Source organism: Microcebus murinus, chromosome 15 (assembly GCF_040939455.1).
Source record: "Microcebus murinus isolate Inina chromosome 15, M.murinus_Inina_mat1.0, whole genome shotgun sequence".
Taxonomy (NCBI): Eukaryota; Metazoa; Chordata; class Mammalia; order Primates; family Cheirogaleidae; genus Microcebus; species Microcebus murinus.
Window position 1 is genome coordinate 47179910 of NC_134118.1, and position 26786 is coordinate 47206695.

The 26786-nt window shown below is 39.7% G+C and overlaps 1 protein-coding gene, 1 long non-coding RNA gene and 1 pseudogene across 3 annotated transcripts in view; 2 read left to right on the forward strand and 1 right to left on the reverse strand.

Annotated features, from left to right (window-relative positions):
* The window catches only part of NOCT (nocturnin), a 46285-nt gene extending 19819 nt beyond the window's left edge, over positions 1–26466 (reverse strand). The window contains exon 1 of one of the 2 annotated variants that reach the window (XM_076010616.1): positions 26409–26466. Coding sequence is in view for 1 of the 2 variants with exons in the window: in XM_020280198.2 (XP_020135787.2) it covers positions 6391–6598 (208 nt within the window). In the remaining variant the exon portion in view is untranslated. Of the gene's footprint in view, positions 1–6390; positions 6740–26408 lie in introns of those variants that run through there. The other variant, XM_020280198.2, reaches the window with a different exon arrangement.
* LOC142876796 (uncharacterized) lies at positions 1345–1398 on the forward strand (annotated as a pseudogene).
* LOC142876361 (uncharacterized) lies at positions 6916–9074 on the forward strand. The gene is made up of 2 exons (XR_012923249.1): positions 6916–7047; positions 8787–9074. It is a non-coding gene; the product is annotated as an uncharacterized LOC142876361 (long non-coding RNA).
* Positions 26467–26786: the final 320 nt, after the last annotated feature.

Consider the following 26786-nt stretch of genomic DNA (forward strand, 5'->3'; position numbering starts at 1 on the left):
CATGGCACACAGTCAAAGGTCAGTGCACATGATGTTGACTCCAGATCAGGGGTGCGAAGTAGAACATACATATGCTTTCTCTTCTTCCTAAGATCTATCTTTCAAGAATAAAGTAACTACATTAAAAAAATGTCAAAGAATACATCAATAATACCGGGATACAAGAATGAATATGTGCCATCAATGGGCCAAAAATCTGAGCACATTCCAGGAAGACAGAAACAGGTTTGAATTTATAGAGAAACCAGAGTGGAGAAGATGGCAATACAAGCTACCAAGGGTAAATATGGTTCTTCCCACGGGCACCTAGAAGAAACTCCAAGCTGAGTCAACAAATAGCAAGGGCAAGAGAGGGGCAATTGTTAGGGTAATTCATTTAAGAATGAAAACTGAAACAGCTGCACAAGTTACAAGTGTCCCCTCACACACACAAAAGCTGGAAAGGGTAGAATAGAGATGACTTCAAAGAAGCATTAGAAGGGCTCCCAGGGGTAAAACGGACCTGAAAGGGAAGCAGACCAGATCACAAGCTAACTCTGAACCTCAACGATAGTTTTAAAAAAAGGGGTGGTGGTGGTAAGGGGTTAGAGTAAGACTGAAGAGCACAGAACAAAGCCTTCCTTACTTTGGCAAAGGCATGGGTCCCCAGCCTGTCCCTCCCATGCAGTTTACAGGGAAGCCCGGCTGCTCACTCTCCTGACAACCTTCCCACCTAGCAAGCTCACAGTCTGCTTCCTTTTCAGGAGAGAAGTCTGAAGGAGAAACAGGCATCCATATCTGGATATATTTAAAGCTATAAGAGATATTATGGACGCAAAACATAGGTTTCTATTAAAAAAAGGAGCAATTACAGAACTTGTAAATGTCTAGGAATTTAAAATGACTGTAGAATAGAAATGTTTTAAAAACCTCATGAAATAAAGAAGAGAGAAAGATATTAAACATGAATGAAGAGACATGAAGATAAAGGATTGATCCATATGACCAACAATCTGTCTAACAGGAGTTCAAGAACGTGAGAACAAGGCACAGTATAATGGATAAAATAATCCCAGAAATGAAATAAACTTTTCTGGTGCTAAAGAATGGTCTGTGGATTGCACGGGCATACCAGATACTCAGATGTTTATCCTGGTGAACCTTCTGAACACCAAGAATAAGAAAATCTTGTAAACCTCTAGAGATAATCAGTACTCACAATGATACTTAAAGTTTGGAGGCAAAAGATTTTTTATTATGGGCATGTGTTACTGCTTTAATTTTTTAAAAAAAATTAATTAAGACCATCATCATGAAATTATTTCCAAATAAAATTCAGAATTATTTCCAAAAAAATTTCAGAACAAGTGTTACAGCTTTTTTATAATTTGTCTATCCGGTTTTCACTGGAAGACCCACCAAAAATAAAAAATTAAAAAAAAAACTTTCAGAACCATCTGAAAGAGAAATTAATTCTAGAAATAAGTATTTGACCTACAAGATTTGAAAGATAAACTTCTTCCTTCAGCAGACCCTTAATGATAGTTAACATCCACGAAAGCAAAAATAAAAAGGAAATAGAAAAGCATTATATCCAAGGTATTATTTAGAATCTGCAGAGTAATTTCCTTTGTACCCTGTACTGGACAAGGTACCAAGAGTCACAAGGGCATCTGCAGACTTGCAAACACACCTGCCCAAGTGCTGAGAGCTCAGTGGCAATGGAAGGACAGGCAAGAAGGGAAAGGAGGAAGATAGCTAGCTGAGACGAAGGGACTTCCCAGATATCCCTCTGCAACAATTCTTTCTGTAATTTCCTCTCCATTGTAACTTTTTAAGCACTTATTTTCACGGGCTTCTTATACTACAGCCTGTCCCAAAAGTCAATTTCACAAAATTTTTCCTTTGTAGTCTCCATACAATTATTTGTAAAATTTTGTAATGGATATCTTGTAAATAGAGATACATTTGGCTATAATTTCCCATTTTTCCTATGTATGGCGACTTTGGGGACACCCTGTATAATTCTGAATATGGAATACAAGTGGTTTTAAATTTTCCTTTCTGCATAACCCCCCCACAATCCAACAGCAGTCTAACTTTTGGAGGCAGGAAATTGCCACATCACTTATGACAGGCTTCTAAGCATTTAGTAAAATGGGTCTCCTCACAGGTGTTGTGTTGCCAGTGAAGTGGCTGTCATCTACCCTGGCTACACGTCAGAATCACCAGATGCTCAGGCCCCACTGCAAATATTAAAATTCAGAAGATCCGAATGGAGTCCAGGCATTTTTTTGACAGTGGAAGGAGAAAAAATATTTTTTATAGGGACATTCAAATTGGATGGTACTAATTTTCTTTAGCCTTCTTTCCCCTGGGCACTCTTGCCCACATCTAAATTCATGGGAACTATGTTTCAAGTGCTGCTTTGAGGCCACAAAGAGATAAGAGGACAGGTAAGGTTTTCACTTGTGATCTTACTCCTTCTGTGGGAAGGCTGATTTTGCCCTACTCTAGGAATAAGAATAATCAAAAATATGCTAGCTGCTTTCCACAAAAGTCCAAGTGGGTTTACCATGAGGCCAAACACCCACGCACATTATCCTTCAAATTTCTGAGTATTTACTGAAGTATAATGCCATCATTTAAGTGGCTATCGAGGCCCTATAAACTCCCATTAGTCAGAAGTGACTCCAAACAACAAATACACACTCTAAGTCTCCCTTCTGTTTCTCCTCTTTACAAGAAACCAGAATATATAACTGCCTCACTTTTCTTTTAGTAAATATCATAGAAACCTCTTTGGTTATTATATTTACCTCCATCCACTCTATAAATATTATAACTGCATGAATACACTTTCATCACAAAGTCAGTTTCAAGTTTATTTTCACAGAACTTTCACAGAGATGTTAATTTCTTCCTTAAAACCTGCTTTTGTTGGGTGAATGTTCTGGCTCAGGGGTCTCTTCAATTGCCTTAGGCCCAAGCTCAAAGATCTTAACACTCTTCCCGAGTCCTCTTCAGAGCCTCTCAAACTCCCCAGGAATAAGTACCTTTGGAAAGGAGGGGTGCAGCTCACAAAATACTACCCAGACTTTACAAAAGAGTCACCTGGGGCATAAGTCCCATACACAATTTACCAGGCTTTTCCCCAGGAAAGGGATTCAAAACAGATGGATGAAAGACCAAAAATCTGTATTTTAACAAGTGTCCCAGATGATTCTGGGTGTACCTCTTTTCCGAAGATGTTCATCACTGCTCCGTGTCACACCTGCTACCTTCTTCCAGGAACTGTGTGGCCACCTCTTCCCACTCCCCCCCAACCCACCTCACCCCTTCACAAATACCTTCCTTTCACCTACTCAAAAGTGAAGGATGTTTTGAAAAATTCAGCCACCCTGATTCATCCTTCTTTTCAATTCTTACTGCAATTAGTCATGTGGCACAATGTAATATTTGCCCTTTTAAGTGTACTGTTCATCGAGGCTTGTGGATAAATTGCTGACAATTTATCTTATTTATTTTTTTTTAGGTAAAGTATAGGGTAAAGAGACAGCAAGCAAGCTTAAAAGACTTGCAAATGTTTATATATAAGTGTGTTGAATGTGATTCTGGAGTCATTGTTATTAACCCAAAAGCCACCAAGAACTCACTGTATTTAAACTATTAACATTGAATACTACATAAAAATGATCCCTTAGTTCTCCCACAAGGAAAGCAATTTATTCTGCAGAAGCTTGATAATTACAAGCTTTCCCATTTTCTATCATAAGCAGCTTACTCACAGAGTTAAAGGACATACTAAATAAAGCCTCCTCCACAAATAAGCTGGTATTTGCTGTTAAAATTGTACCAAGAAAAAAGCAACATGTTACAGTGGTGGAGAACAGTAACTTAGCCAAGTCTTCATTATCTGAGGAGGAGGAGGAATGGGGAGGATAGCATTTATAAACCTACAGATGACTCCTGCCTGCACTTCACCCAGTACAGTAACTGTGGCAACTGCCACCTCTTTAGGGGGGCTGCTCTCCTCATTTGAGAAAAGGAAGCAGAACACTAAGATCTCTAAGGTCCCCTTTCAATTTCAACAACCTAGAATTTGATAACTCCAAAAGGACTGTACTGTCTTCTTCCTTATAAAGCCTCCATTTGCCAAGGCGCCTAAGTTAGGAAGGACCTGATTATCAAATGAGGCCAAGCACTGGGACTCACTACTCCTCCTCACAAGATTCTGGAAAGAAGAATGGCTTTCAGCTCCATCAAGGCCTCTTGCACACATGGGGGCCGGATGTCCAAACTTTGGGACATAATAATAAGAATAATCTGGAGTTTTATTATTATTGTTATTTTATTCAGAAACATGAAATCCAGGGCCCACCATGAATGATTCTGATTTAATAGGTCTACAACAGGATCCAAGAAGCTGAATTTTTAAAAAGAACCTAATTAGCTGGTTCTGAAGCTCTGTGGAGAACACTACCCATTTTGCAAAATGCTTCTCTCACCTTTCCTCTTCCATGCCTAATGCCTTTCCCCAGTTGCTCCTACTTTTCCCAAACAAAATGTTTGGATAGTAATTTCTTCCAATTCTAACCATGCTTCAAGGTCTAGCTCAAATGCCAGCCACTTCTAGAAGCCTAAAAGCATCACCATTGCTGAAAAGGACTTCCCACTCTCCTGCACCCTTGTGCCATTTGCAAATCAAGAGAATAGAAGGTGTCCCCTGTCACTAAACAGCCACTTCTTTGTGCAAATCTCATCTGTTCCTGGGCTGTAAACCCCTTAGGGATTGACTAAAGGGGACTGACACTTTTTACCTCCTAAAATAAAACACCTACATTGCATGAGGCATTCTGTAAAGACCTTCCTGAATGAGAGATCAAGCAATTAATGAATGAATGTAGGCACATATTTCTTCTAATGAGTAACCAAGGCTAAAATTGCACAAAACAGGACAACTGTCTAGATTTTGTACTAACTGTCTACATAGTTTAAGTACCATAAACTCCTTCAATTTCCTTATCTGTCAAATTAAGGGGTTTCAGGGCACTTTTTAAAAGTTCATGAAACACCTTCTTTTGTCAAAAGCCTAACATTCCAAATGCTTTATCTGACCTGACCATTTATTCCTCAGTTAACACACAACCATCTGTGTCCGTGTTACACAAGCTTACTGCATTCCCATCATGTACAATCCTGTCTCTGAGGGACTCCGGAGGAAATTTAAGATATCAGCTGGTACAGAAAACATCAGTAGTTTACTTTTCCCACCTCAAACCTAACAATGTTTCTCTTGAACATTTTCAGCAAAAAAAAAAAAAAAAAAAAAAAAAAAAATTACGTAGTACCCATTCTAACAGTTATTTCACAATGTGCCAAATTCCTATAGAATTGGGTAAAAAAATCTATGACTAAGTTCACTCTTTGTAAAAAACAACATAGAGTTTTGAGTCTCTAGTAACTAGTTTAACATCCCAGTTTTAAAGTATATCCCTGCCTAAATAACATGAATACAGCTTAATCACATTTCAGATGATCACTTCTGTTTAAAAAAAAGCCACATTGAACCTATTCTTTCCACTGCTCAATTTGTCCTTCTTAATCCAAAACTTTCCTAGCAAAATGTAATTACTTATAATCGACTGGTTATACAAATGTGTTAAATAGCAATAACCTGAGTACCACCAAAACACACTTTTCAAAAGTGTTAAGAAGTAACTGCCAGTTTTGAAAGAGAAACTGCATTTTTCAATTTTAAAAGTGTAATTAATTTGTAGCCATGGTAATGTGTCCCTCAACAGAAACCGAGGTGGCAAAAAAAGAAAAGGGAAACCCAAAGTAGTATAAGATGATGTATAAAAACTGCTATTGGTGAAAGGAAGGTGTCACTTTTATAAGATCTTAATCCAGGTATACAGGACACGGAATGACCTTAAAGTATTAAGAGTGAAAGGCTAAAAACAAAAACAAAAAATGTAAACGAGTCATATGACTTTAAAAAAAAATTCAGAACATCTGGGCCATGCACACCACGCGATCAAATAAGCATCACTTTAAATTTTTTCCATAAAAATTTCCATAAGTAGTGCAGTAAGAAGTGTAACTAACATAAATAATTTGTGGCCTCGGAAGAGGGAAATGGAACGTAGGTCCCGAGCGGGAAATGCTGAAGGGAGGCACGGGAGGCACGGCACCCAAGGAGGGTCAAGCGGGAACCTGGATTCGCTGTTCCAGTTCTTACCAGACGTGCAGCGAGCCGCGGGCAAGCTGGGAGAGAGGGAAGGAGGGAAAAGGGAACAGAGACGGCAGCTCGGGGAGAGGACCCGCTCCCAGGCTGGACCCCACGGGGCTTCCCATTCATTCCGCGCCGTGTCCAGGGCCGTCCGCCCGGAACCGCCGCGCACTCACCTGTTAGGGCACTGGACCTCGCGGCGCCCGAGGCCGCCGAGGCCGCCGCCAGCAGCAGGGGGGACGCGGGTCGGGGGGCGGCCGCAGGCCGAGGGGCGGCCGCCGGCGGGGACGGCTGGCGGCGCAGCCCGGGGGCGGGCAGGCGGCGCAGGCCGGGCGCGTCCCTGTGCAGCAGGGCCGAGCAGAGCCGCCGCGGGCTCTGATACATGCCGGGCGCCGCCGCCACAACCGCCGCGGCCGCTCGCGCGCCGAGGAGCCGAGCCCGGCTGGGGCCGAGGCCGGCGAGCCGAGTGGGCTGTCGGGGCAGCCCGGACCGATGCTCCGAGGCCCCTTCTCGCCCCGCCCGGGTCCTGGGGAAAGTCCTGGGCAGCGGAGCCTGCCGGGAGGGCGCAGGAGCGCGGCAGGGCTGTGGCAGCGGCTGCGGCAGCGGCTGAGGCAGCGGCCGTACGGGCGGCAGCCGGCGGGCGAGAGCCGGGGGCAACCGGCGAGCGCAGCGCGCTGACAAAGCGGGCGCTACCAAGCGCGAGCGGGAGGGGCGTCCGCGGGACCGACGCCGGCGCGACCAGAAGGCTAGGCGTCCTAGGCCCGGCTAATCCTATTTTTAAAGGAAGGAGGATTTACACTGTTATGTAACGTGGAGGCTGTAAGAGGTCTAAGGTAACACGTATCCGTCGAGCGGTTTTAAAGAAATAAGCGCCCCCTTCCTCTGGCTGGAATGGAAGCACCCGTAGGCTGGGAATCCCGAGACAGTTCCAGGGCTGTGGCCCGGGGCACACGTGTGTGTCCGCGTGGAAGGCGGCATCTGTGTGTGCGTGTGCGTGTGTGAAGACAGCAAAGGGCCCCTGCCTCGGACCCCTTTGGCGGGGCGTGTTGCGTTAAACGAAATTAAGCACGATAAAGCACCGACTGTGTGCGAGGGCAACGACGATTAAAACAACGTCCCTCTTTTGAAGGATGTTATACTCAGGCAAAGGCGGCAGAAGGTGGCGAGAGAAATCAGACCATAAAGTAGTTCTGTAAGCTAGATGAAGATCAGCGCCATAAGATGCCACAGGGGTCAGAGGTTACAACAGGCCCAGATCTCTAGAACGTTTATTAGAAGAATTGAGTTGGTCCATGACCATGACGTGGAGGTCTAGAATTTACACATGTGGAATTCGGGAGGGAGTAGTGGTGATTTGTAAATGAAAAAAGCAAATAAGGAGAAAAGCCCTGCGTGTATTTGGGGAAACAACTGCTCTTAGTTGTGTAAGATGGAGGCGAAGAAGACAGATGCTTGGATAGGTGATACCGTGGCCGGCAAAGATTATACTCGACTCAATTTGGTAGGTAGTGATGAGATGTTTTGTGAGCTGGGCAAGGATGTGATAAGGACTGTGCTTTAATTGCAAGTTATATGTCTCTGGTACATGAAAAGACAAGAAAAAGGACACTAGCTGAGATAGATATTCCAGACCTGCACCGGGTTAATGGTACTATAAAAGAATGGATGGAATGGACATCTCAGGTATATTGGGCCGGAAATGATGACTAACCAGGAATGGAAGTGGGATGAGGCAGGGAAACGCGGAGACTAGATTCCTTTCTGAATGACTTATGAGTTAGAAATGTTCTGGGCCCTACGTTATGGCTCACACCTGTAATCCCAGCACTTTGGGAGGCCAAGGCGGGAGGGTCGCTTGAGGCCAGGTGTTTGAGACTAGCCTGGGCAACATAGTGAGACCCTGGCTCTACAAAAAATAAAAAAAATTAGCCAGGCAGGTGGTGCATGCCTATAGTCCTACCTGTTTTGGAGGCTGAGACGGGAGGATCTCCTGAGCTCAGAAGTTCAGGGCTGCAGTGAGTTATAATCCTGGTACACTCCTGCACTCTCGCCTGGGTGACAGAGTGAGACCCTGTCTCTAAGAAACAAACAAAAAAAATGTTCTGTTGGTTTCTCATGATTTTGCTGATTCCTTGTCTTGTGGAATTGGAAGTTTTTCATCATCAAGGATATTAAAAATATTTTTCAAACCGTGATTATACGTCTAACTCCCAGAGGGTGTGGATGAATCAGCTGGCACAAATTGGTCACAACTCCTGGCAGACAAGCTCGTTGGCAAGTCATTAAACTCTCTTAGTATGAATTTCCTTATCTATAAAACAGGATCATGTATTAGTCATTAGGTGAAATAAAAGTGATAGTACAATTAACCCATAAAAAGTGTTTTGCAAATATAGCAAATGTTGATTTAGAATCTAGGTGGAGGGTATATCAATGTTCACTTACAGTCTTTTTTCTTTTCCATATGTTTGGATATATTCATAATAAAATGTTGGGGAAAAACTTCTTTGAGAAATGAAAAGTACTATGCAGATACAAACTGTCTTTTTTTCATTATTGTTTTGTTTTTCAGTTCTGTCACCTAGGCTGGAGTGCAATCACAGGATTACAGCTCACCGCAGCTTCATACTCCTGAGCTCAGACAACCTTCCTGCCTCAGGCTTCTGTAGCTGGGACTACAGGCACATGCCACTCGGCCTGGATAATTTTTTTTATTTCTTGTAGAGACAGGGTCTTACTATATTGCCCATGCCTCAACCAATCCTCCCACCAGCACCTCCCAAAGTGCTGGAATTACAGGCATAAGCCACCAAGCCTGGCTAAAACTATCATTAGTAAAAGAGATTCAAAGAGCATACTATCCTGAAAGTGAGTCAGTAATGTTATTTTTGTAGTAGATTAAACAATGTATCCTTCAAGCAATCAGAAATATAGAAATTAGAACTTACTTTAAAATTCATTCAGTAAATATTTATTGAGTACATATTATGTGCCTGGCTCTATGTTAAGGGCATACAAAAATATATTGAATAAAGTCTGTTCACAGTTTAGTGGGCAAGACATTGTATAAACATAAATACTTGCAATTATCTAATAATAAATACAGAATCATGATATGGACATGGCCAGGGTATGGTGGAAGCAGAGAAGAGGAAATACCTAATTGCCTAGAGAAGCCAGGAGAAGCTTTTGGAACAAAACAGCTTCCAAGTGGAAAGAGATCACGAAGGATATCCACAGGGAGAGAACAGTAAGGCAAGGAAGGAGGCATGTTCCAGGAATTGCCAAGTACTTAGATAAGGGTTGAGTACAGGGTGCCTGTAGGGAGTGGCAGGAGATGAAGTGGAAGCTGTGAGCAAGAGCTGAAGTGAAAAGGACTTTGAAAGGTTTGGACTTTATCCTGAAGGTTGTGAGGACGCACTGAAAGACTAAATGGGTAGGTTGCACTATTAGGGTTGCATTTTTGAAAGATCATCCTATTAGTAGTGTGGAAAATGAATTGGAGACTGGGAAAGAATAAGAACAGTGCAGATAAAGGAGAGTATATATAGGTTCAGAATCTCTGGAGAAGGATCAGGAGAGTATGTATACTTATTTTAAAAGAATATTGGGTGGGTCATTCTGATAACACACTCCTCTTGCCTCAGTGCTACCTCCCAAACAAATAAATGGGGGCAATGATGGTGGAAAGGAGATGCACTTAAGAACCATGAAGGAGACAGAAATCACAGAGTCGAATAACAGATTGAATCTAGGGGCAGAGGGAGGAAAGGATGGAAGCTAGAGATGACTTGGGTGATGGGTGGGTAATGGAACCAAGTAGGGAACAGCAGAGATTTCAGAGGAAGATAGTGAGTTCATATTTGAACATATAATTGTGATCTGCCCTTAGAACATCCAAGTGAAGTTACTTTGTAAGCACCTGAAACTATAAACCTGGAGTTTATAGTTTGGCTCCAGGTAACCTCTGATTTCCTGTCTGTTACCATAGATTAGATTTATTTTTTTCTAGAATTTTACATAAATGGGTTATACAATATATACTGTCTAACATAATACTTTTGAGATTCATCCATGTTGTTGTGTATCTCATTACACTCTGTTCCCTCCATGCTCTGCCTAGATAGTTTTTCATAAACGATACAATCCGTTTATTCATTCACCTGTTAGTGGACATTTTCGTAAATAGTGCTATGAACGTTCATATACTAGTCTTGGGACATATATTTTCCTTTCCCTTAGATAAGTGTCTAGGAATGGAATTTCTGGATTGTGCGGTAAACCTTTTATAAAAAACTGCCAAGATTTTTTTCAAATGATTGTCACCTAGGAAGCCTCATTCTGAAAGGATAAGCTAGATGTTTGCTTTTAAAGTAAAATTATTTTCTCTTTTTATGATTTAAAAAAATTGATATAAGTCATAGATGAATACAGTTTCACTTTAACACATTTAATCATTCAAACAACAGAGAAGCAGCCTTACTTCTAGTGCTCCCCCTTCCCTGGTAACTCACAGTAACAGCTTCCTTGGAAGGCACTTGCCCTGAGGACCTGGGCAGAAACTCAGGCTGTAGTGTCTGGGTCAGCAGAACAGTCAGGAGAGCAGGTGCCTGAGCGAGGGCTGCACTGGAGTGAACTGGACTCTTTCACAATTCCCCTTGGCGTGTTGGCTATGGGAGGATTGCCTTTTAGCCTTTTGGAAATAATTATATTTAAAGAAGGCCTGGCTGTTTGAGAACAGATATTCTTTTCCCTAAAATGTACAGTGTTTGATAGATGTAGGCAGATTCTTACTTCTTGTACTCGTTTTTCTCGACTCCATTCAAACCACAGCCCTTTGGGTACAACTCAAAAGAAGTTTATATTTTACATCTCTACATTCCAGTTATATCTTTCTGAGGACACACCCTAGATGGAGGGTCAGCAAACACCTGGTCTTTTTCTACAACACCAGAAAAATGGAAATGTGGATCTCAGCCATTATTTATTCTCCTTTCAAAATGGTAAATTCATCCTGATTTTATCTGTTCTGGACGTGGGACAGAGACACCTTAACTGAAATTTTTAGCACATTGACTATCTGTCTTTGTCTTTAAGAATGAATCATTCTTGGATTGCAGGATACTTGTTTTCCTACAAGACAGGTGTGCATCGAGGAGCTGTTTCATGGCCACTTACTCTGATTTGGGGTGGAGGGTGTAGGAATCTTTATGTGCTCATTTCCTGGAAAGCTGTGTCTGTGTGTGTGTGTGTGTGTGTGTGTGTATGTGTGAAGAGAACAGAGGGGCTGCAGGAGAACTTGGGCCTCAGGCCCCAAAGGTGGGGCAAGGTGTTTTTCTCAGCCCTTTTTCCAAACTTTTCCACAGTTTGGAAAAGTTCCAGGTTCCCTAGGCTGTTGGAAGGTCCTAGTTGCGTAAGTGTTGACTTAATGATCTGGCCGCAGGACCTGTGTCACTAAGCCATGTAGTCTCTAACAATAACTGGGAAAATATTAATAGATGTTACTGAAAATGACAGTCAATAATGAAATGTGAACAAATTACTTAATAACTTGCAAAAAAAATCTGCAAGTAGCAGGAAGAGGACCTCTAAGCCTTTAGAAAAAAAGCATAAAAAGGGAACTTTAAAAACCCAGTCATCCCAGAAGATTTGATAAATTATTGTGTTTTATTGTCTCAGATATAGTTTTATATATAAAAGAACTAAAATATAATACGTTTCTTCTCTGAAGTAAATTTGTGGTATATAAGCAAAGTGTTTAGGATGAGGCTATCATTTATTTATGTTTCTGTAATATACCCTTTACTTCCTATCCAATTTATTTCATGATACAATTAACTATTTTACAAATCTCAAAATAAACAAGGATAGATTTAACTTTTTAAGAAACTAATATTCCTTAGAGCATTAAACATGAAAGTGGAATATTAACCATATTTTCTTTCTTTTATTTATTTTTGAGATGGGGTCTTACTATGTTGCCCAGGCTGGTCCTAAATTCCTGGGCTCAAGCAATCCTCCCCTCTTCCAAGTAGCTGGGATTACAGGCATGTGCCACCATGCCTAGTTTAGCTATGCTTTCCATAATCTCATTTTTTTCATTTAAGGAGAATAGATTAAGAGTCAATTTTTTCATCATAAACTAATGAGGTAAAAATTCTTTTCTATATATATTTATATCTAAATGTGTCTTATCCAGCTAGGTTTTAAGAAATTGTTAAATTATATATAAAATTTACCATTTTAACAATTTTTAAGGGTACATTTGAGTGGCATTAAATATATTCACATTGTCATGCAGCCATCACCCATTCATCCCAACTGAGTTTTTTTTTTTTTTTTTTTTTTTGAGACAGAGTCTCACTTTGTTGTCCAGGCTAGAGTGAGTGCCGTGGCGTCAGCCTAGCTCACAGCAACCTCAAACTCCTGGGCTCAAGCGATCCTCCTGCCTCAGCCTCCCGAGTAGCTGGGACTACAGGCATGCGCCACCATGCCCGGCTAATTTTATATATATCAGTTGGCCAATTAATTTCTTTCTATTTATAGTAGAGACGGGGTCTCGCTCTTGCTCAGGCTGGTTTTGAACTCCTGACCTTGAGCAATCCGCCCGCCTCGGCCTCCCAAGAGCTAGGATTACAGGCGTGAGCCACAGCGCCTGGCCCCAACTGAGTTTTTATTTTATTTTTTTATGTCAATAAGATAAGAATAATTTTCAGTGAAATTAGAAAACACAAAACTATTCAAACAGCCATGATTCTAGGGAAGGTATTAAAGCTGGATCTTACTTTCTAGGTACTTAAATCAATCCTTCAGAGTGCCTAATAAAACCTATCTCTTCTATGCAGCTCTTAAAGAAGAAACACAAGTGACAAGACAAAAGTAAACAAAATGAAAAACCCACAAGCACATCAACCTCACTAGTAATCAAAGAAAAGCAAAACAATAACAACTGCAGTACTACCCCAAAAATATCATTATTTTTCACATGTCATATTGACAAAGGGGGGAAAAAAAGGACAGTTACTACCAGTGTTTGCAAGGTGGTCATAGGGTAATGTATTTTTGTGGAATTTGGTTTGATTATATGTATCAGAGTTTTAAATGAACATACCAATAATCTTTCCCTTAATTCTAAGGAATAATTAAGAAACCCAAAAAACAGAAATACTTAAGTGTAAATCTAATGAAACATGTACAATACTTATATGCTAAAAACTGCACAATGCTAATGAAAGAAATCAAAGCAGACCTAAATAAATGAAGAGACATACAATGTTCATGTATTGAAAGACTTTGTCTGTGGCCATACCACCCTGAATGTGCCCGATCTTGTCTGAAAGACTTAGCATAATGAAGATGGCACTTCTTCCCAAATGGATATATAGATTGAATGCAATTCTTCTATTTATTTATTTATTTATTTTTTTTTTTTTTTGAGACAGAGTCTCGCTTTGTTGCCCAGGCTAGAGTGAGTGCCATGGCGTGAGCCTAGCTCACAGCAACCTCAAACTCCTAGGCTCAAGCAATCCTCCTGCCTCAGCCTCCTAAGTAGCTGGGACTACAGGCATTCACCACCATGCCCGGCTAATTTTTTGTATATATTAGTTGGCCAATTAATTTCTTTCTATTTATAGTAGAGACGGGGTCTCGCTCTTGCTCAGGCTGGTTTTGAACTCCTGACCTCGAGCAATCCACCCGCCTCGGCCTCCCAGAGAGCTAGGATTACAGGCGTGAGCCACCGCGCCCGGCCTGAATGCAGTTCTTCTCAAAATCCCAGCAATTCTTTGTAGATATAGACAAGATAATTTTAAAATTTATGAGGAAAGGCAAAGGAACTAGAATAAAACACTTTTGAAAAAGAATAAAGTGGGAGGTATCAGTTTACCTTATTTCAAGACTTACATGGGTATAGTAATCGAAACTGTGTGGTATCAGCAGAGGGATAGACAATAGATTAATGGAACAGAATGAAGAACCCAGAAATAGTCCTATGTAAATATGCCCAACTGATTTTTGATGAAGATGCAAAAGTAATTCAATGGAGGAAAAGTAGTCTTTTGAACAAATGGTGGAAAGGTAGTCTTTTGAACAATTGGGCGTGCATTGGCAAAAAAAAAAAAAAGTACTGCTACCTAATTCTTTTTTTTTTTTTTTTCTTTTTCAAGCCTCTAAACATTTGGCAATAATTCTTATACCTTATATAAAAGTCAACTCAAAATAGATCACGACTTAAAAAATATAAAATGGAAAACTATAACACTTTTGGAGAAAGATAAAATCTTTAGGATCTAAGGGTAGGCAAAGAGTTCTTAGACTTGACATTAAAAGCACATTCTTCAGAGGTAAGTTGATAAATTAGACTTCATCAAATTAAAACTCTTGTTTTACAAAAGACATTGTTAAGAGGATGAAAAGACAAGCTCAGAGTGAGAGAAAATATTTGCAAACCATGTATCCTACAAAAGACTAGCATCTAGAGTAGATAATAAACTCTCAAAACTCAATAGTCAAAAAATCAAACAATTCAATTAGAACATGAGCAAAAGATATGGAGAGACAATTTACCAGAAAAGATACACAGATGGAAAATAAGCACATGAAAAGATGCTCAACAGCATTAGCTATTAAGGAAATAAGAATTGAAATCATTATGAAATTTCACTGTGTACCTATCAGAATGACTAAAATAAAGATCAGTGGCAACACTAAAATGTTGGCAAGGATGGGGAGAAACTGGATCACTCAAACATTGTTGGTAGGAATTTAAAATGTTACAGCTACCCTGGAAAATAGTTTGGCAGTTTCTTAAAGAACTTAATAAATATGCAACTATTATACAATACAGTAATTGTACTCCTGGACATTGGTCCCAGAAAGAAAGACTTATGTATAAAAACTTGTACGTAAATGTTTATAGCAGCTTTATGAGTAATAGCCCCAAACTGCAAACAACCTAGATATTGTCCCACAGGTAAATGGTTAAACCAACAATTGACACATCCATACCATGGAATACTACTTAGCAATGGAAAAACAAAATCTGCTTGCTTTGTTCTCTGGTTCCCTTTCTTGGCATTTGGCCTGGACCCGTTAGGGAGGTATTGTATTCATACTTGTTTTCTTTCTGAGTCCTAGGAACTGTGTCAGCTTACCAGAAAATGTTTCCGACAACCCTTCTAAGTATGTCAGAGGGGGGCCTGCCATTTGCCAGCCTGGATGGGAAGTAGTGCAAACTTTTCCTTAGCAGATTTCCCAGCTATTAAGTGGCTAAAGTTGGTAACAGGGACGTTAGTGAATTACAACATGAATTCCCATGGGAGAAACTATGAGAAGACAAACTAGAATTTAGAACTCCCTGTTATGTTCCCCAAAGCGGCAAGAAGCAAGTGGGGAAGAGGTCAGTAAACAACTCATAAGTGAATTTGCAGCATTCTGCAACCTTATCGTGACTTCATCCCCTGCTCCTGCCCCGGCTAGAGGATGTGTTAGGATTTGCATGGATGCCTCTAGAAACCCTACTTCTCAATTGTTCTCTGTAGTCCTTATCTCTTTTGTCTTTTTCTATCAGTCCTTGAAGTTTTTTTCTAGGTCCTTAGGATTTTGGAGCAATCCTTGAATTTTTTATGTTAAGGATTATATTTTTTACATATATTAATATATACACATAAATATGTATATGTGTATGCTATATACATCTATATATCAGAGAACAAAAATTTACATGTTATATATTTTGAACTGTCACTTTCACTTGGATGGCATGTAAATGCTAAGCTTATGTATCAATCAATAAATAAGTGGGAGGGGGAGGGGGGCATGGGCAATATATGTAACCTTAACATTTGTACCTCCATAATATGCTGAAATTAAAAAAAAGGAAAAGATAAAAAATATATAAATAAATAAATAAAATGGGAAAATTAATATGTTAAGTACAGTCTCTAAGATGGTAAAAATATGAATTTTAACGTAAGCTTCTAGCTCATGGAAACATTAACAAACTGCATTAGAGTTTTAAATGGTCTCTCTCTCTTTCTTTTCTTTTTTTTTTCTGATATTACTCTGTCACCTGGGCTGGATTGCAGTGGCACAATCATAGTTTACTGCAGCCTCAAACTCCTGGGCTCAAATGATCCTCCCATTTTAGCCTCCAGAGGAATTTGAGGTTGCTATGAGCGAGGCTGATGCCACAGCACTCTAGCTTGGGCAACAGAGTGAGACTCTGTTTCAAAAAAACCAAAAAACCAAAAAAACAACTAACACCTGGGCTAAAGCGTCCCTCCTGCTTCAGCCTCCCAAGTACCTGGGACTATAGGTGCTTGCCACCACACCTGTCTAATTTTTTTCCTATTTTTAGTTGCCCAGCTAATTTTTTCTATTTTTGTAGAGATGGGGGGGGGTCTCCCTTTTGCTCAGGCTGGTCTCGAACTCCTGACCTCATATGATCCTCCCATCTTGGCCTCCCAGTGTGCCAGGATTACAGGCGTGGGCCACCACACCCAGTCCCTGCTAATACCTCTTTAAATGGAGAGACATCCTGCCTTAATGTTTGAGATCACAGACTCTGAAATCACCTGGCTGCCCTCCAGGATCTGAGACTTGAAACAAGTTCTTAAGTCCTCAATGCCTGTCTCCTCTTTTGTAAACTGGGGCTAATAATACTACTTACTTTGTCTAAAAAATGAGGGAAATAGTACCTATCTTGCTGAGAGAATTGAATAACATATGTCAAGTGTATAGCAGAAAATATTGGCACTCAGTAAACATGAGTTCCTTTTCCCCTTTTGTTTATTGAAACAGTTATGTAGCTTTTGGTTTGCAAGGCTGTCTTCTGGTTGCCAGGTGGCTACAGGGTTCAGTCAAATCATAAATTTGGTCATAATTTAGTCTGGAACAAAAGTAGCTCTAAAACTCATTTGTGTAATTTAGAGGTAGACAAAAATGTAGGGGAACAAATTTAAGTTGACTGTGCTTTAGAATGCATCTGATGACTATCTCATAATTAATGTTTTGTTTACTGTTTTAATACTTCAAGAGAACCAGTTCCAGCCTTCTGGAAAGTGTCAGGTTGTAGAGGAAGTTTAGGGCTTTGTGTTCATAAGACCCTGGGCAGGAATGCTAGGCTGCCATGAACTGACTGTGGGCTCTGGGGCAGGTTTGCCAACCTTAGAGTTCTTATTAGGAGGACATTAGAGAGAAAAGCACAGCCCTTGAAGGGTTGCTGTGAGGATCAAGTCATATGTAACTTGGTGAAGTAATAATAACTGATATTTACTGAGCATTTACTATATGCTAAGCATTGTTCTAATTAATTCATTTAATTGTCTTAACCATCCTATGTGGTAGGTATAATAACTTTTTTATGTATTAAAAACTCAGGCACCAAAAATATATGTTACCTGTCTAAGATTACATAGCTAGTTAAGTGGGAGAGTTTGGATTTAAACCTAGGCATTGTGGCTCCAAAGCCCATGTAATTAGCCACCAAGATATACTGTCATATATAGTAGATAATAATGAATATTAGTTTTTCCTATCCTTTTAATCTAAGATAGGCTTGTTGAATTGGAAGCTATTTACAAAGTGGGGGAAAATAGTGTCCCATCATCAGAAGGAATGAATCAGGAAATAGCTAATTATTATAATAATGAGCATAATTTCTTGGGTTTAATGATTCAATAATAAACCACAAGGCTAGTAAAATTTTCTAGTTAGTACTTAATAAAATACATATTTTTAACAATTTTATGGAAAATCTTTGACCAAACCAAGTGGAGAATGAGTGATTGTAAAAATCAGAACTGGTATAACATTGCAGGAAAAGGAATTCACATTCATTGAGCACCTAGTATGTCCCAAGCACTATGCTGGATGATTGACCAACATGACTTTAATTTTCATAATCTTCTGGAGATATAGAGATGACTGGCATATGGGTGTGGAAATGGTGGTTCACTGAGGTTAAGAAACTTGTTTGACACATCTGGCAAGTGATAGAACCAACTTTCAAGCCAGTTATGTCAGACTGCTAAGCTGATACCTTTCACTCCATCCTTACCTTTGTTCAGGGAATCACCTGAGCATATTCCTGAGGCCTCTGCCAAGATTTACAAATTGTGAAGTGGCCGTGGCTGGAATTTTCAGTGCCTGTGCGGGGGGGGGGGGGGGGGGGGGCTGTTTCCAGAAAACCCAGCACTCAAGTATAGCTGTTGAATGAGTGGCTGCAAGAGGAGGTTCTCTTCCCCTCTGAGCCAGGATAAAGGCTTGAGATTGCTGTTCGTCTCCTCCCACAGGCACTGGTATTTTGCTGCTTCCTCTGAATTTAGCAGTGGTCCCAACCTGAGACTTAGTTCTCTTCCCCTTTCATGCATACAGTCTGGGGTAACTGGAAGACCCAGCTGGGAGGCCATGCAGGGATCTATTTAGATGAGCCACTACGAAGGCTTCTGGCAAAGAATTTGTCCCAAGGTTAAAGGGAGTCAAGGCACCCAGGCTTGATCTAAGCCTTTGCTTCAGGATCAGATGGGAGAATGTTTCTTTTTTCTTTTCGCCAACCCCAAAGGACTCCAGTCTTATGCTCTAGGGAGCAGGGACTGGGAGTAAAAAAGGAAAGAACTGTTTGATTAAAATTTCTGTGATCAGGACCCACGTATGGTGGCTGACAACACAAAGGTAGGTTTGAAGCACCAGAGGACCCAGAAGTACATTGCTGCAGGGAGCCGGCACCCAACAGGGAGGAAATGTGGGATGTCTCAGGAGAGCTGAGAGGACAGGAGTGTGCCTGTGGGAGACATACACTAAAACTCCTAGAACCCTGGAGAGTGTGGGGTACCTTGAATTGAGTTTGAAGGACCTGCAATAGCAGGTGGGGTTCATATTAATACACTGATCCCATTTTTATGCCCAGGTTGATAGGATGTGCTTTCAGAATACCTCTTATGTCTAGAGACATAATCTATAACCTCTTAATCTATTGCAGGAGACATTATTAGACAGATGTTAATTAAACAGCCACACAAATATGTAACTTCAAGCTGTGACAAATCCCATGGAGAGGAAGTACAGGGTGTCCTGCTGGTATGTAGAAGGGAATGTGACCTGGCCTGGGGGGGTGTGTGTGAGAGAGCGAGAATAGTAAGGGAAGGTTTTCCCCAGGAAGTGATATTTGCATCGGGGGAGGAAGGGAGCATACAAAGATCCTGAAGCAGATGTGACCGGGTCAAACCGATTACTAACTGTGAGAGCGGGAGCAGAACAAGACTCATTCTCTGATTTGCATTTTAACATGCAGAGTTGCATTTGTGAAAGCAGCAGTAAGTGTGCTTGGGGTCTGCCTTGCTCAATGGGTCAGCTCTGTGTTTCAAGGCATGTGGGCTGGGGTCCTCTAGGAATCTGGACTCTAATTGTACCTAGTCATCAACAAGTTGTATTATCTTAAGCAGATTTCATAACCTCTCTTTTTCTACCTGTAGAGGAGGGCAGAGAAGCGGGTGGAGTCTGCCAGATGATCTCTACAATTCCTTCTGGTGCTTAAAAAAAAAAAAATCTAAGAGTAGCTTTTGAAGAGTGCTCTGTTTATTCACTCTTAGAGAATGAACTGCTTCTTTTCACTTTGTAACTCCTCACAGGTGCCCAGTCTTTCCCATTCACTCAGAGCAGGCTTTAAGAGAGTTTATTTTGCTATCATGTGAGGTCTCATTATTTTATTGAACACATGCTGCCATTAATTTACTCAACACCCAGGCCAGTACTCAAAGGAGAATAAGATCTGCTGCTGTTCCCCACGCTCCTAGTCCACTGTTGGTTTAGAAGAGGAACAGGGAATTGGGTAATTGCAATACAGAGTGACGAGCACATTGCTAGAGAAACGTTAAGATGATGTTAAGAGAGAATAGAGAAAGGCTAACTCATCCCCATAGTAGTATAGTGGGTCACACTTGGAGATATAAAAAAGAAATAGGTGGGTAAAACATGGCAGGTGCTTAATAACTGGGTGTGTGGGAGGCCAAGGCAGGAGGATCCTTTGAGCTCAGGAGTTCGAGACCAGCCTGAGCAAGAGCAAGAGCAAGAGCAAGACCCTGTCTCTACTAAAAATAGAAATAAATTAGCTGGACAACTAAAAATATGTAGAAAAATTTAGCCGGGCATGGTGGCACATGTCTGTAGTCCCAGCTATTCGGGAGGCTGAGGCAGAAGGATCTCTTGAGCCCAGGAGTTTGAGGTTGCTGTGAGCTAGGCTGATGCCACAGCACTTTAGCCCGGGCAACAGAGTGAGACTCTGTCTCAAAAAAAAAAACCCCAAAAAACAAAAAATAAAAACAAAAAAATACATGGATGAGGCTGAATGAATGAATGAATCATGCTGCTGTTATTCTAACTTCAAATTCCTAGATGGCTAATGCCAAGACCCCTATTATTGCTCTTTCATGTCATAAAAGAAAAAAATTAATAATTGTTACAATTGTTATGATTCTAAGGGGCAATGAGGTGCTGTACACATTCACATGGGTAATGTTTACCTGCACTACATTTTCCCCCCTAACTTTTCATTAGGTGATTGTTTCTACCATTAATCTTTCCCCTCGGGGACTAAGAAAGACTGCTCTTGGCCATTTTTATCTTATTGTGTTAAATCTTAGAAAGGAATGAGTTCAATGTATATAACACAAGAGACACGTAGGAGACTAAAACCTGGGGTAGAGAAATTCAATAAAAGTTTCCTCCCAGAGGATAGAAGCCCTAAAGGTGGGTGATATGAACTTGTGCAATGATGCAGTCATTTCTGAGCTACGGAGACAGTGAGGTTGAAGGCTTGAAGTTTTTCTGTCTCTCTTTAATTTGCACCAAACACTTGCTATAGTAAAAAATGGGATTGGAAGCCCTAAGTGCAAATCATCAACCTCGGAAGAAAAATGTTACTTTTATGCTGTCCATTAAAACATTTACCTGCTCCATATGCTCCAGCACTTACCAGAGAAAGAGGAATTTTCCCAATGAAAATTGAGAGCACATTTCTGAAAAATTGTTTTCCATAAATCTTGCAAATTACTGTGTTCAAATATTCGAGATTGTAGCCAGACCGCCCTCTCGGGAGCGATTATCAGGGAAATAACCATGAACAGCAATAAGATCTCGCAAAGATCTGACTAGCAACACCAGGATGTGACCTTTTTGTGCAGGAGGCATTCATGTGGGCCTGCCTGAGTTGCCAGAAGCACTGTAATTAATGGGGCACGCGAGAACAGCTTCTTCTCCACGAGCTGCTAATTAGTCCTCCTGGAGACACATATCCCCAACCACATCTAGGGTGTCAGTGTTCCAACTACTGCTTGCTGAGCTGAGTTATTTGAGTGTGTGTGGGGCTATGCCAGCTAAATCTCAATACCACACTGCAGCAGTCCTTCCATTTGCTCCCACAGTGGTCCCACCTGAGGGAAACGATGGTGCTAGGGCAATACCTACAGTTTCTACTTTCCTTTTTTGGGGATAGGCATGATTTCATTAGCAATATCACGAGTATCAAATATACTAAATGTTTTTGAACTCACAGATGGTTTTGCTTCCTTCTTTACTGGTATGATCTTTTGGTCGGTTGGTGTGACATGGTGTGACAGTGACACTAGCTACGACCCACAGTCAGGGGAGGTGGAAAGCTGGCTGCAGGGGTGCCGTGCATGGTTATGCAAGTTGTGCCCTGTTCAAGGACGCCAGCTAAAGGGACAAGTGAGGTCTGAAATGCAGCCCGTTGTCATCGACCCAGCATGTGTCTTTGTGAACATCAGAACCCAGCCAGTCTTTCCAAATCAGTGTGGTGCTTTTGGCACTTGTGCATTGGAAACAGAGTAGGTTCTAGAGTCAGATCGACTGGGAGTCATGCCAAAGTCCCAGTTCTGTGAATTTGGCATATTAAAAAATAAATAAATAAAAGAGTTGTAGAACAATAGGTAAAAGAAGCATATATTTATATTCACATGAAAAAACTGTATTTGTACCTGCTCAGAGAAAGATCTGGAAGGATCCACATTAAATTGTTAAGCAAGGTAGGAACTCATCTGGAAATGAGCGAGGAAGAGAGAAGGACATTCACATTTTATTACAGGTACATTTGTTTTAAAAATTTCTTTTAAAAAGCATGTACTTTTTCTAGTTTTTAAAGAATCAATTCAAAATGAAAAAAAGCATGTGATTTATTGTTTTATAGACGAGAGCTCTGCCACCTAGGCTGGAGGGTAGTGGTATGATCATATTAATATTAAATAGCTCATGGCAGCCTCAAACTCCTGGGCTTAAGCGATCCTTCTGCCTCAGCCTCCCGAGTAGCTGGGACTACAGGCATGCGCCACCATGCCCGGCTAATTTTTTCCTATATATTTTTAGTTGGCCAATTAATATCTTTCTATTTTTAGTAGAGACGGGGTCTTACTCTTGCTCAGGCTGGTATTGAACTCCTGAGCTCAACTGATCCTCCCACCTCGGCCTCCCAGAGTGCTAGGATTACAGGCGTGAGCCACCACGTCCGGCCATTTTTCCTTATATTTTTGAACAGGATCTTTCTATGTTGCTCAGGCTGGTCTTGATTGCTCAAGTGATCCTCCCACCTTGGCCTCCTGAGTTGCTGAGATTAGAGGCATGGGCCACTGTACCCAACCAAAACAAAGCACCCATTTTAAAAGCAGGTATTCATTTAGAAAGTAGGGAAACCTGGAATTTTGAATTTATCTAATACCAATTCCTATTACTAATTTGAAAAGATAATTATGGAGAAAAGACAATTTGAAAAGAGAAATCTTTATTCTTATTGTGTCTGATTATCATTTCCTTGTAACCACTATAGCTCATTCAGATAACTAAGATTCTTTCTTTGTCTTCCTTTTTAGGGAAAGAAAACACCAGAAAAAACTATTAAAAGATATATAATTTTACTAGAATTATTGAGGAAATATTTGGAATTTTTGCTTCTGTTGTTGATGTTTTTAATGGGCTTTATTTTCCATCTGAAACCTGATTTTGCTTTGTAAGCAAATATTCTCACTTTTCTAGACAAAAATTGCTCTAGTTTAATAAATTCTGGAAAATATAGTCAGTAAAAACTTCAAAATGATTGCAAGTCTCCTGAATATAATAATAATGATTCCTCAATTATTTTTTCTACAATTCTGTTTTGAACCTACCTCAAAATCTTTCAACCAATTTTGTTTTCTTAAAGAATGCATAGCTCAGCATCACATATATGTTTACTTTAATGTCTGTTTTTGAACAAAACAGTGTATACTGGTTTTAAAAGATGAAGATTCTTCTGTTTTACTCTTGTCACCATTCTAAAAATACTTGTTAAAAAACTAGTAAGTTAGCAATATACCTAAGAAATGAAATATCTTTTTAAAAATGTAGTTCCCTTATTTCCTTTATTACAATACCATTTTGTTCATTTAATTTCCAATTGGCTTATAGAAAATATCTTTATAAGAGATTATTCATTTTTGATTTATACTTATGAAGTTTTCACAAAAATTTTGGTCTAAAAATTATATTTGATGCATAAATTATGTTTTAATACAAATTATTAGGATATATTTTCAGTAAATATGGGGAGTTTCATAATCAATTACTAACAGACTGAAACATACCAGTTAATATTATTTGAATACTTGACAGAAAAAAAACCCTGATGTGATTCTGATGAGTAAGAACAAGAACTAAGTTCAGGTTGAAAGGTCATTGAGAATATTTCGAAACAATTCATACGTAACTTGTAAGAATACAGAGGTTTAGATGACCTTATGTACATACATGGTAGTACATTGACTTGTGTAACGCTTCTTGTGGCTGCCAGTTCTCATTATTCTTTAACGCCATCTTCACCATCAGCATTATTTTAAAGTAATTTATTAATCATACCACTCAACGCAGTAGTTAGCATGCATGGAAGATACAAAGAGAGCTCCATATTCATAAACTCAAATTGTGATGTTAAAAGGTTTGACATTGTGTCTTCTGTGAATTAGGTAGCGTAAACATGGCTTCTTTCTGAAAAAGATGAGACCCTGATGATTCTCTGTTGTTTCAGGGGACTTACAGATTGATTGGCTCTTTTTTTGTGACATAGCATCTGACTTTATCACCCTGGCTAGAGTGCAGTGTGGCGTCACCGTAGGTCACAGAAACCTCAATCAAACTCCTGGGCTCGAGCAAACCCCCTGCCTCAGCCTCCCGATTAGCTGGGACTATAGGCATGTGCCACCATGTCCAGCTTGATTGGCTCTTAAGAATTTTGTGTCTCTTGCAACAGCAAGCTCAGAACCTGGCACATGGGAGTCACTTGATAAATGCTTACTGCAATTCCATATAAACTACAAATGAATGCAAATGAAAGCATCCGGGAAACTAAAGTGTCAGAAAAGAAAATTTAATGCTGGGGCCAAATGCTGTAGTACCAGCCTGAGTACTTATTTTCTGGAAAGAAACAAAACAAAAACATACTCTTCTGTGTAACTAACATGACTTTGGACATTGAACGGCAGAATAGATTTTCATTTTCAAATCTTCTTAAATAATATGGAATAAAAATGTCATTTGCTTTGTACCAGAAATTTGAGACATATTTGAAAAATTGAGAAATATAACTCCTAGAAAAGTAATGACATTTCAACATTAGGAAATCCAATAATGCAATTCACATGTTAACATATTAAAGAAGCTCAAATGATGATCTCTTTAGATGCTGAAAAGGCACTTAATAGAATTCAGTGTGCACTCCTTCTTTTAAAAGAAACTATTGGTAAGCTTTGATAAAGGCAGCAAACATCACTACAACTGCAAAGATCATAATGGTGAAACATTAGAAGATTCCTGTTAAGGGAGAGAACAAGACAAGAATTCTACCATCGCCATGATATGGATTTTTGTTTTACGTCATTCTCAGAAACATATTTCAAATGAATTAAAAATCCAAGTATTAAAAGATTCCCATAAAAGTACTAGAAAAAAGTATAGGAGAAAGGCTTTTTATTTATTTATTTTGTCTTTTTTATAAACTTGTCAGTGAAGATGGCCTTCCATATAAGTCTCAAACCTCAAGAACCATAAAGGTAAGATTGACAGACCTATCTTCATAAATATTTTAAAAACTTCTGTTTAATGAATGATGCATAAATAAAGGCAAATGTCAGGCAGCAGAGAGAGGAAAGATTTTTGCAGAACCATATGAGAACCACAATACATAAAGAGCTGCTTCAAATTACAGGAACAAGTAAGCCAAAAGAAAAATGGGCAAACATAAGTCAATTTACAGATAAAGAACTGTAAATAGTCAAGAAACATCTCAAAAATGATCTAACCTCACAAATAGGGTAATACCAATGAATACAACTCTCTCCCCAAATTCACAAAAATAAAAATATAGTCTCATATGTAATTGATGAGAGTGTTCATAGTTGCAACCTCTTATGGAGAGCAATTTGGCAACCTCTATTAAAACAATAATTCTCATACACATTGATTCAGCAACATAAGCATGATGTACATGGGTGGGTATTTATTGCAGCATTGTTTGAATTAGTGAAAACCTGAAAACAGCCAAATTAGGAAATAGTTGAACACTTATGGTACAGTGTTGGCTCCTCATCTGCTGAGGAGAGTGAGGCAGTGCTAGCTGTACTGATACAGAAATGTTTCTGACTTCATATTATGCAAATTTCAGAACAATCTGTTTAGTACAATCCAATATATGTAACAAAAATATTAAAAAATAACATTCCAACAACCATATGTGTAAATAGATACATATACCTAGAAAAAGTCTGGCAGGACCCACTGTGAACAGTTAACCATGGCTCTGTCTGGAAAGAGTGACATGGAGAGTCCCACCCCCATAGGGCCGGAAGAGAGATGAATAGAAATATTGACTTTTCTACTCTATGTACCTCTGTACTGTTAGAATTTTTAAACCACAAATGCATGTTTGTCATGTAAAAAATTAATTATAAAATGAGAGAGATGTAGTTCATATATTGTATAGATTGTTGCTTTTTATAAGCAAATGTTAGGATGTAGCCAGGGTGTATGGAATTATTTAGAATTTTTATTCACCAGGCTATGATGAATAGTTTTCACCATAAGAGGGGGAAATTATTTTCTCATTGATAAAATATTTATTTTCATTATATGTCAATTAACATAATTTGCTACTTCTCACCTTGGAAAAGCTGCTTGCTGGGTCTTCAATTCTGGCAGCTGGAAGGAGAATTTGAGTATAAGCAGAACTCAACTAAATGCAAGGTTCCCTTAATGGAAATTTAATATTAAAAGGAAAACTTTTTAAAGATACTGCTAGTGGGTTGGAATCTGTTGTTGAGTATGATGTTCTATTATGAAATTTCAAACACCAGAGGTTGCTTTCTTTCTCTCTCCTTCCTTCCTTCCTCTTTTCCTTCCATCCCTCCTTCCTGTGATGGTTAATTTTATATGTCAACTTGACTGGGCTAAAAGATGCTCAGATATTGGGTAAAATATTTCTGGGTGTTTCTGTGATGATGCTTCTGGGAGAGATTAGCATTTGCATCAGTAGACTGAG